Source organism: Cyanistes caeruleus, chromosome 16 (genome assembly GCF_971803275.1).
Source record: "Cyanistes caeruleus chromosome 16, bCyaCae1.hap1.1, whole genome shotgun sequence".
NCBI lineage: Eukaryota > Metazoa > Chordata > Aves > Passeriformes > Paridae > Cyanistes > Cyanistes caeruleus.
Genome location: NC_141716.1, coordinates 12,403,473 through 12,414,749, shown reverse-complemented (window position 1 = coordinate 12,414,749; position 11,277 = coordinate 12,403,473). Strand labels below are relative to the sequence as shown.

The 11,277-nt window shown below is 53.4% G+C and overlaps 1 protein-coding gene across 41 annotated transcripts in view; it reads right to left on the bottom strand.

Annotated features, from left to right (window-relative positions):
* Positions 1–189: 189 nt before the first annotated feature.
* Positions 190–11,277, bottom strand: part of CBFA2T2 (CBFA2/RUNX1 partner transcriptional co-repressor 2) — a 57,526-nt gene continuing 46,438 nt past the window's right edge. For 16 of the 41 annotated variants that reach the window (XM_086853035.1, XM_086853031.1, XM_086853002.1 and 13 more), the window contains 8 exons: positions 10,473–10,562; positions 9,565–9,746; positions 8,686–8,939; positions 7,946–8,031; positions 6,871–7,066; positions 5,484–5,552; positions 4,971–5,161; positions 190–2,622 (listed from right to left, as the gene is read on the bottom strand). In XM_086853035.1, the coding sequence (XP_086709161.1) occupies positions 2,335–2,622; positions 4,971–5,161; positions 5,484–5,552; positions 6,871–7,066; positions 7,946–8,031; positions 8,686–8,939; positions 9,565–9,746; positions 10,473–10,562 (1,356 nt within the window). In that variant the 3' untranslated portion in view covers positions 190–2,334. Of the gene's footprint in view, positions 2,623–4,970; positions 5,162–5,483; positions 5,556–6,870; positions 7,067–7,945; positions 8,032–8,685; positions 8,940–9,564; positions 9,747–10,472; positions 10,563–11,277 lie in introns of all 41 variants that reach the window. The other 25 variants (XM_086852998.1, XM_086853021.1, XM_086853001.1 and 22 more) reach the window with 3 other exon arrangements.

The window sequence follows — 11,277 nt, the reverse complement described above, 5'->3', positions numbered from 1 at the left end:
AACTCCAGCTCTGCCTGCACTTGCTCCCAGGCTTTGTCCACAGCATCACCACCACAGGGAAGGCAAATGTTGTCCCTAAAAGTCCCCCGGCCAAGGCCAAGGTGTAGCAGCATTCCCCAAAAACCCCAAGAGCTGCCTGAGCATTGCTGAAAACCTCTGCCCCTTCCCAGAGAGAAGGGGGAGCTGGAGGATGAATATAGTCTTTTTATTGACTACTTTTGAGTAGAACAAACTAAATACATCTGTAACAGTTTGGGTTCCTTTATACAGGACATTAAATAAGTTATGCACAGGAATGAAGTAACAAATTTCTATTACAGAATTAAATGTCAAAAAAAAAAATATAAACTTCAACCCAATGTCTTCCCACACCCCAAGTTCACATTTATCATTCCATCTTAAAAAAAAACCAACAAAAAAAGGAAGAAGCAATCATTCTAATCATGACTGTTAGTATTTCATTCATTTACACTGGGGTTAATTTTAATACACGGCCATCAACGTTGCATGAGAATTATGGAAGACAATCTATTTACAAGCAATTCCTTCCAGCCCTGCTCTTCCCACCCCACCCTGCCACTGCCACCACAGCTTGAGGCTGGGCTGCAAGTGAGGAGGGGACATCACAACCACCCGAGGCTCCAAATGTGTCCCTGTGCCCTTAGGGCAGGAAATGCCCCCTGAGTGCCCTGAACACCCCAGGGATGGGCTGCTGCAGGGCAGGGTGGCTCCTGTGCCACCCCTCTGGGAGCTGCCTCAATGCCAGGGCTGGGCTCCAGCACCAACTCCTGGGGACACAGGGGAGACATCCCAGGGCCACTGGAGCTGTCTTTAACACCAGGAGACCTCGTGGCTTTTTAATGAGACCCTGCAGCCAGGGAATCACCAGCTCTATCCCACAACAGCAGCTTCCCAAGGAGCTCTCCCGAGGGGCCAGGCCTGGAGCAGCAGGTGCCCCGCTCGCCGCCGTGACGACTCATTACAGCTCCATTATTCACCTCCAATTGAAAAAGTGATCAGAAATAATTTGGGAATTACTCGCCTCATTGGGCTCCAGCCCAGCAGTGGCACACACACAGTCAGGGAAGCACAGCTCTGCTGAAGAGATGGATTTCCAGGGCCCCTGAGTGAGGCTGTGGGAGTGGGGAGCGGTTCCTGGAGGGCACGTGCCCTCCTCTGGGACCCTGCTGGGCCAGCCCTGCTGCAGGGCGGGCTGTGCTGTCACCTGCACTGCCCTGAGGCCCTCCAAGGCCTCCTTCCACACCACAGGGACTCTGCTGGACAGATCTCCCCAGGCTGTCCCCCAGCCCCACGAGACCTCGCTCTGGTCCCATTTCTGGGACAATCTCTGAAGGTGGATGCACATCCCTGGGCATGTCTGGATGCAGCACTGCAGGAACCCCTGGAATTGGGGGTAAGAATTGACACCAAGTCCTGCCTTTCTTTTACCAATGTGGCTGATACGTGTGGAGAGCACAGGCTGTAAACAACCCCTCGCACCAGTGAGGATCCCTGGGCTCAAAAACAACAGCAGGAACTCACAAACCAGCAGCTTCCAGGCAGTGAAAAACCAAAACAACGGCCCCCAGGTGGAAAGGGCACCTGCACCCAGCCCAGATGTGCTCTGCACGTGTTCCCCCAGCACAAGGAAACACCCAACTGTCTGTCTCACCACAGGCCAGGATGAAATCCAGGCCATTCAGCAGTACCTCCCTGCCACTGCCACTTGTTCTAGAGCAGACAACAAATCCTCTCCCTCTCTGCAACCCTCAGCTGCCAGCCTGGAGGAGGAGAAGTGGGCTCAGCTTTTGCCATTGCACAGAGGATGAGATATTCCCACTGGGAAATTGGCTCTGGTCTGTTCACAACAACCGGCCTGCACAGCCACCTGAGGCTGGGAGTAGGGAAAAAACACTGGATATGATGGAGGAAAAGTGGTGGAAGGAGGCAGTGGTGGCTCTGACACCTTGGGAAGCGAGCCCGAGCGTGCCACAAGGACAGGGCTGCCCGCTTGGGCACCACACTCTCAGCATCTCCGGCATGTGCCAGCGCTCTCCCCCCAGTCCAGGTCCCCCGAGTGGGTGCCCAGTGTCCCCCAGGTCCTGACTCTGCTCTGGTGTCCCCCTGAGGGGAGCAGAGAGATGCTGCAGGCGAGGCTCACCCCAGGTCAGGAACCACAAAGGAAAAGGCAGGATGAGAGGGCAATGGAGCGTCTGCGCTCCGAGGAGGCAGCGCGATGTGTCAAATAATGTCAAGTGATAACAGTTGCTGCGGGGAGGTTTTCAGCTTAAAAAACCCCAGGGATCTCATCCAGAGCAAAGCAAAGCCTCCCTCCTAGAGTCCATTTGTGTCTATGGCTGTCACGGATGCCGGCGTGGAGGAGCGCGAGGTGGTGGCCGAGGTCTTCTCGAGGGCCGGGCTGGGGATGCCATCGAGGCTCTTGGTGGCCGCTGCCACCCGGCCCGTGGGCAGGGCCAGGGGCTTGCTCTGCCCGTGCAGGCCTTGCCCACAGATGCGGTGGTGCCTCTCCCAGTCCTTGTGCTGGCAGAAGGAGCCGCAGTACCGGGCGATGTTGCAGCCGCTGCACGTCTCGCTGGCCTTGCGGCCGCAGTTCCAGCAGCTCTGCAAGACCAAAGACACTGTGCTTTAAAAAGGTTTAGTTTCCCTGAGAGCTGCAGGATGGTGCTGAATCAGCACTGGAAGGGACTGTTCATCCCCTCTGGCCCAGATTTGGGAATATCAAAATGAGCAATCCATTAATTCCTGCTATTTCCCAGCTCTTTGCCAACGGTTCTAACCCCCACTGCTCTTTGCCCACAGCCTCTGTCACACTGCTCCAGGCACATCCTCTCCCCTCGACCCACCTGAATGCAGAGAGGAAGCAGCAGGCACGGACTGAAAAACACACTGCAGATGCTGCTATTGGGCCTTTTTATTTCCTGTTTTAAGCAGCTCTATTTTGGTCTCGCTCCCAGCCAAGCGCTCTCCACAGGGATCACGGCGCGCTGCACAGGCACCATTTGCTCCGCACCCTGCCTCGCTGCACAAGAGGTTGGAGCAGGCCAATTTGGAAAAGCAAATGCTCATTTGAAAGCCTCCCAGCCAGGTGGAAGCACTGCCAGAGCCCAAGCTTCAATCTGGAAGCAGAGCAAAGCCCCTCTGGCCGCCGGGAGAGGTGTCAGCTGGTGGCTCCCGGCGTGCCACTGCTTCCCTGGGAGTGGGGGCAAGGGGCCAGCGCCGGAGCGGCGGCTGCAGCTGCTCCGGGGAGGGGAGGAACGGCGGAGCAGCTTCCCTGCAGCTGGACCAGGGCGTAGCAAACACACCCTGGGGAGGGCGAGCTCAGCTGTGGGAACGCAGCCGCTGTCAGAGCCGGCCTTTGTGGGGACACGGCTGCGCCGTGCAAGAGCTGTGGGAGCGGGTGCGGGGGGAGGCTGGGCTGTACCAGGCAGCCCTGGTGTTGGGAAGGGCTGTGAGGTTCCCACTGCCAGGCTCAGCACTGGAACCACCAGCTCACAGTGATGATTTATGGGCTGGCAGTGAAGCACCTGAGCGGTTCACTTAGGAGTGAGCTGCTCCAGAGCCTGTGTGGCCCCAGGGGTCCTCCACCTTCCAGGAGAAGCAGGACTTGTGGCCAAAAAGCCCCTAACCAAAGGCTGTGGTAGTTTTTGGAAAACTGGGTCACTGCTTCGTACTGTTTACACTTCAAGTGTTTTTCAACTGTGTTGCACAGGTCACAGGATGTGCCAGAAGACGGGACAGCTTTTACACAAGGGCTCTAAGGCTTGCACAGGGATGCTCAGCAGCTCCTGAGGTCCCAGGCTGCTCCTCAACACAGCTGGAGGAGAAGGACACTCCTCTGCTATTCCCCTATGGAGAAATCACTGCTTGCCTCATTCCTTCCATGGCTTCCTGAGCAGTTCCACCCACTCCCATCATGAGACTGGTGTGTTCAACCCTCAGCAATCTCATTGGGAATTGCAGTATGGACATAACTCTCTGGAATGACACCTGACAATTCTATGGTTCTGGCCCCATTCCTGAGCCCCAGCTGAGCTGAAACCCACCAGGAGGAGGGGATGGACCTGCTGCCCCCACATCCCAGCAGATATGAACAGCACAGTCCCATCAGATTTCTGCTCAGCAGACACAAGCCCTCTGCTCTTACATGAGTAGAGAAATATGGAGCAAAGCCCACATGGATTGGATGTGGTAGTTCAGGAATGAGCCATGTGATTCCCTTTGCCCAAAATCTCAAAAGCTCTACCAAGTGAACTTCCTGTTAAGCAACAGGGAGGGTAAGTGAAGAGCAGAGAGATTGTCTGAGGCACCCATTCAGCATATGTCCCTGGCTATGACAAACCAAGAGCCATCCCTTCTTTTCCAACATGCAAGTGTGGTACAGACCACCAGGAATGTACAAGAGCTTTTCCTGCAGCCCAGCTTCTGCCCTGCCCTATTTTCAATCCCACAAACAGCAATTTCTTTTCTGCAAAGATGAAGTATCCCACCATAATTTCTGAGCTAAACTGCTGCATGAACCAGCATCGTTTCCTCTTTGCTTCTACACCTCTTTCAACCCCACAAAATCTCTGCTCATTACAGAGTCCAGCTCAGGGTGCCCAGTGTTTGCACACACACACGTGTCCACAGACATTGTTCAGGCTGATTCCCTGCCAGAAAAACCTAAAAGGGATTTTTGTTGATATTGGTGCATTGCTATAATTATTGATTGGAGAGAGACTTCTAAAAGGAAAAGGTGTTGAAGACTGGAAGTTTGAAGATGGAGTTTGGAGCACCCTGGTCTAGTGGAAGGTATCCCTGCCCACGGCAGGGGCTTGGAATGAGATGATCTTTGAGGTCTCTTCCAACCCAACCCATTGTGCAATTTATGATTCTGCAAAAAGGGGTGGGGGACCTGCTTGACCTGGAGCCTTGGAAAGCCCTTCCCAGGCTGTCCCCTGGCACCTCACCTCGGTGGACTCCTCCTGCTCGTTGATGACGAGGAAGGCATCCTCGGTGGCCTGGCGCTTGGCGTCAGCGATGGTCTGCTCCATGCGTGCGCGCTCCGACGCGATCATCTCGAACGCCTTCTGCTCCGCCTCGGCCACCGCCTTCTGCACCTCTGACATGGCCTGCCGCTTCACCTCGTTCACAGCTTCTTCTGGAAGGAAAGAGCAGCCTCACCCACCCACCCAGGGAATGAGGGGAGCCTCCCAGAGAAACACAGTTCCAGCAGTGTGCTCCCAGCACCAGCACCCCGACTGCTCCCGGGAGCGGCGAGCCCGGCCTCCGTCCCACGGACTCCCTGTAGCATCCCAGAGGAGCAGAGGCCTTTGGAAAAGCCAGGGTGGGGATGCTGACAGCCAGATGTGCACATTCCTGCAGCTGTGCTCCTGTTGTTTCTGCACAGCAAATCCTCAGCACCCGTGTTTACCCCGAGCGGTCCGGCAGGATCCCCGGCCGGGGGCACCGCAAACACTCACCGGCTTTTTTCCAAATCTCCTCCGTGACGTAGCCCGTTCCCGACCTGCTGCTGAACTCCCACAGGGAATCTGCTGGAGGAAGGGACACAGGAAAGGTTGGCAAAGCCTCATCCCAGCCCACCTGCCGCTCACGTGCCCAGTGATACCTCAGGACATCACGGGGCAGGGAAGGATTGACCAGCTAAAACTCAAAGCAGAGGATTTCTATGGTTAAAGCCACTCCTCAAACACTCAGATGGTAAATTACAACACTTAATTAGCACCTTAATCATTAATCATAATTTATGATGCCATATAACCTATCTCCTGGTACTCTAAAACAACAGGCAATGCTTATAAATATATGTTATCCAACTTCTGCACTGTCCAGAGGCTGTGAGCATCAATCTGTGAGCAGTTTACACTAAGCACAGCACTTCCCAATCCCAGGGCAATTCAAAGGCTTGAACTGCTGCACAAACCGTCCTCCAAGACACCTGGAGATGCTGCTTGATGCTTAACTGCACCTTCTCACAAGAGAATAGAGCTTGAAAATTATTCTTAGGTCCCACAAGGGGAGAAAGCAGCAGTGTTCCAAATGTAAATAAAAGATTTTAATTATATCACCTTTAACAATACGGGGTGGAAGTGTATTAGTCATGATACCTTTAAATACAGAAGGGCTAAAAGCTGGCTGTGCCCCCCAGGCTGTCACACACACCCATTGCTCCTCAGGCTGTGTGACAACTGGAGCCAGGGGCACTTGGATTCCTTGCAGGAGGATTCACTCTATATTTTGTATACAAACAAGTAGAATATGTATCAAATTGACATTTTTTCTTGCTGGAAGAAATCCACTTTTATTACTGAATAATCAGAGGGTTTTTTTCCCCCAGAACTTGATTTATAGTGAGTTTGTTTGGATGGAAATCAGAATTGCACTGAAATATATCAACATTTTAGACTTGTTTTTGTATAGGGTCAAACCCCTGCATACTGGAGTGGGAAACTAATCAGCTTTGATAAAGTTGACTCATGATACAAAAACAGAAATAGTAAAACAGGTAGCCATTACACTCACAAAAGCCCTTGGCATTTTTAGAATAAAAAGACCTTGACATTTAAAATCCTTCAGGCTAGAGGGACTGGAAGGGGGAGAGTGGTGGAGACTAACACCTCTCCCCTGCCTTTTTACCACCAGTTTATCAGCTTTGGCAAAGCTGACAAAGGAGAGGCTCTCCCAGCACGAGCAAAGATGCCTTTAAGCTTTGACAAAAGTCGCTTTGCTGTGTTGCCTCTCTTCAAACCCTTGAGAAAAAAAACACTTCCGAGGTGCTTAACCAAACTGGACCCCGGAGTGGCACAAGCAGTGACCCCTCTGTGGCCGTGGCAGCCGGCCCCTGCTCACCGCTGCCCACGGAGTCGGCGCTGGCGGGGCTGTGCTGGCGGCTCAGCAGCTCGGTGCCCGCCTTGCGCGCCTCGGCCGTCTCGGAGCAGCGCCGCTTCCAGTAGTTGAGTTCCTCCCTGTCGGCCTCCTGGCAGCGCCGCAGCACCGCCATGGAGCGCCGCGTCTTCTCCACCATCTCCATGATGCAGTTCAGGGCCTGCCGGAGGGAAGGGTTCTGGGTCATCATGCCAGGCAGGGGAGAGGTGGTTTCCCAAGGTTTGGGATGGTGCCGTGCCCAAGGATACAGCACCAGGTAGCTCAGCACTTTCAGGCCACGCTCCTATAAGTGGAGAGGAAAACCCCACCCTTTTCCTATGGGATTAGGGGTGGTTATGGATCCTGGGGCCAGTGCTCCACAGTCACAGCCTCACTCCAGATACTCAGCTACGGGGCCTCTGCTCCACCCCAACCCCATCCCCTCCAAAAAACCCATTAGCTTTAGACCATGAGGTCTCTCTGCATTTATGATCAAAGCTGAATTTTAATCCCATCTCTTTGAGGGAAACAGCAGTGAAGTGCCTGGAGGAGCTGCCTTGCTCAGAAGGAAAAAGCTCAGCATAAAATCTGCCAGAAGCACCAGGTCTTGCTGTTGGTGCATTTTTTGGTCCATAACAGGCTGGCACCCCAGGGGAAAAAGGTCTTAAAATACAGTTCATTTTGTAAGTCTGTATCCTGACTGCACTTAGCACATCTGTGCACTTCTGCTGGCCAGTTCTGGGGCAGAAAAGATCCCAGTGAGGATAAGGCTGGGTTTGGTTGCTCAGCCAGCCACGGCAGCACTTGGCCATGCTCTGCAGGAGAAGCTCCCAGCTCCAGACACTTCATCCACACCGATTTCAGTTTCCACTGACCATGGGCAGAGAAAACCTGTCAGCAAAGTGCTACAGCTCCTCTCAGCCTTCCCCACCATCCACCTGCTTGTGGTGGTTTGTTCCTCCACCAGGAGAGCCTGGATATGGTATCAACAAGGAAATCACCAACTGGAGCAGGTGGAACACTGGGTGGGCTGCTTCCCACAGCCCCTGCCGTTCCTTACGTGATCGAGATGCTTCCATTCATCCGCCCACTCCCTCTCTGTCAGGCGGTGATCCACCAGCTCGTCCTGGTAGCCTCCATTCAATCCTGTAACAAGCCACAGAGGGATCAGATGGACCAGCAGAAAGAGAAGTGGCCCCAAAACAAGAATAAAGAGTTCTATTTCCAGCTCCACACAGCTGGGATTTTAAAAGACATCTCCAGGTGGCAGCTCTACAGGGGTGATTCCACACTGGTGCTTTTTTATCCCTGTCTGCTTCACTGTCTGGAAAGTGCTACAATCCACTTGTGGCTCCAGCTCTGACCTGCTTGTGGAGCTGGTTCTCCTGTTATAAACCCACAGCAGCTCAGAGTCTGTGATTCAGGCTGTTGTGTTGGAAACACATCATGCACCTCCCACACATCCCTTGGAGAAACAGGGCAGGGGGTCAATCTCTGCTCTCCTGCTTTGGAGATCTTGGAAAAGTTAATTTCTATTTTCCTGCCCTCTCTTCCTACCTGCTGGGCTGGCTACACTCAACTCACACACCAAGTCCTTCCTCCTTACCCTCAGTGACTCCAGCCTTCATAGAGGGAAATACAAACTCCCAATCTTCCTATTTTTAACCCCCCATGGGGAGCTGCTTCCTCTGAACTCCCTGCAAAGACTCTACTGTGAGGACGTGCCCAGCATCACACATCTTTGGGTACAAGTGGCCAAGCACAGACCAAAGCTCAACAAGGAGCCCTCCAGGCTCTCACCAAGCCCGCCGTGCCTGTCCCGGATCTCTCTGTGCTCCAACATCTTGCTGGGGTCCCTGTAGAGGTGGGAGGTGGCAATATCTTCCAAGGTGTAGTGCTGGAGGGGTGGTGGGGTGGGGTGGAACTGCCCGCTGGGGTTCATCAGGGGGATGGTGAGGGCAGGGCTGTGCCGGGGCGCGGGGCTGATGGTGCAAACCCTCTTGGCTGGAGGCTCTGTCGGCAGCGGCTCCCTCTCAAAGCTGCTGTCTTCCCTCCTGCAATCACACCAGCAGAGACAGGCATTCCTTAGCATCCCATAAATGTACTCAGAAAGATGCAGATTTAGAATCTGCAGGGTTTGGGCAGCAATGGTTTTACCACGGGGTAAATGCAGAGAGCTCAAACAAATGCGCTCGTTTTGTGAGGCGATGCACAAAGTGACCCCGTCAAAGAAAAAGGTTCAGGATGCCTGAGTGCTGTGATTCATCTCTCTGAGCATGACCAAATTAAAATTTCACAGTTTTTATAAATTTGAGGCATGCTCCACATAATTGCATAACAACTTTTATCTTGGAATAAAACGTGGTGAAAATGAAGCACATCTTTCCCAGCCCTGCCAATGCCTCCGTTCATTGCCTTGGGGGTGGGAAACTGCTCAGCTCTCTGGCTCAGGGCTTTACAGTGCTACCCTAAAGTCCCTCTGGGACAGAACCTGCCTGAAAGAGGAACCCAGCCTGAATTCACGGTGCAGTAGGAGCAGTCATCGGAGTCTTAGAATAGCCTGAATAGTTGTTGGGAGCGATAAGATCCTGCACGCTGCTTAAAGCTTTGTCAGCAGCAAAGATAAAACAAAAGTCACGACTTCAACAACTGAGCAGAGTGACAAAAGCTGTTTTTCACCTGTCTGGACTGTGCCTCTTGCCATTGCCATTGACCTCGATGAGCAGCTCGGAGGAGTCAGCAGGAGATGTGGTGTTGGTGTTGAGCAGGATGTGCTCGTGCTGTGCCAGGTACTGGGAGGGCGTTTGCTTGGCAGCACGGGCACAGTGCAGCAGCTCCCGCTGCAGCAGAGGGAGGTTGGCCTGGAAAACAAGCACAGGGCTGGATTACAGCAGGGCAGGGCTTTCCAGCTGTTCCAAAAGCTTTGTTCTTCATTAATATCTCAGAGCAGTAACACCTGTGGCCCATGACCCCCCACTCAGGATCCAGCTCCTGGTGTCTGCACTGTCAGATTTACCTGTATTTTCCCAGGAGCCTGATGTTGGTGGACCCAAAATCCAAGTGTCACAGGAAGCACTATGTGCTTCCAGCATCTAATTACCCAGAGATGTTGTGGAATCCCCATTCCTGGAAGTGCTCAAGGCTGGGTTGGGCAGGGCTTGGAGCAACCTGGTCTAGTGGAAGGTGTCCCTGCCCATGGCAGGGGGCTGGAATGAGATGGGCTTTAAGGTCCCTTCCAACCCAAACCATTCTGCGATTCTGTGATTTAACCATTCCAGACAGACTCCGTGTGCCAGCACTTCAAACATTCTAGATCTGAACATTTGCAAATAAGATTATAGGCTCAGAAGCTGCCACATGGAGCTTGGTTTGCCTCCTTTATCTTCAGCACACAAGCAGACATATGTGGCACACGGCACAACGTCAGCCAGTCCCACACGGCCAGCGCTACGCTCTGTGCAGTCTGTCTTGGACTCCAGCAGAATTGCTGTGGTGCCTGCTAGGAGAGCTTTCCCAGCAATGTCACACTGCCAGGAGGCACAGGCAGGCACAGAGAGTGTCAGCAAGCCCCAGCAGCTCCCTGTCACCTTCAGGAAGGGGATCACGAACGGCCGGAGGGGGAAGTTGGTCGCCTCTTGCAGCTTGCAGTGAAATTCCTCGATTGTCACCGTTGAGTTCTGAGAAAAGAAATTAAGAAATGAAATGGCAATTTGTTCTTATTTTTAGACATGTGGGAAATGGCTCCAAATGAACAGAACTGGGAGGGAGACAGCATCTGCTGCTCCAGGACTGACAGTGTTTGCATTGGATCCTGCTGGGTGCAGCCAGGGAGGCTCAGGCCAGCAGAGCAGGAATGCTGCACTAAGAGAGGGGTGGGAACTGCCTGGCTCAGCACCCTCCCAGCTCCTGGGTGGAGGCAGAGGCTGGCTCCAGGGCAGCAGGACCCAGCTGGCATCTGCTGCATGCTGGGGCAGACTGTGGAGAGTCAGACCTCAATCCCAGCTGCTCAGAACTGCACACCATCCTCCCCTTCCTCCCTTTCAGTTCTCCTCATCTAACCTATCCACGGAGTCTCATCGGCCTTCTGCTCACCGTGGTCCTCCCCTGGTCCAGCTCTGCCTCCCCCAGGGCTGCTCAGGCTGGGGAATCCCTGGGACAGCAACATTTGATAATCTGCACATACAAAACTCACCCCTATAGCAATAAGCATGGTCTGGGGTGAGAACAACAGCCAAAGGGACCTGGACAGCTTCTCTTTCCCTCCCCAGAAGGATGGGTTAAGGTACTACCCTATATCCATGGAATTAAATATGCTATGTAAGTGCAGCAGCAGCCTTTTACATCAGTGCTTAAGTCCTGGGAGTGACCCTGAGGACGTGGACAGACTCAGGT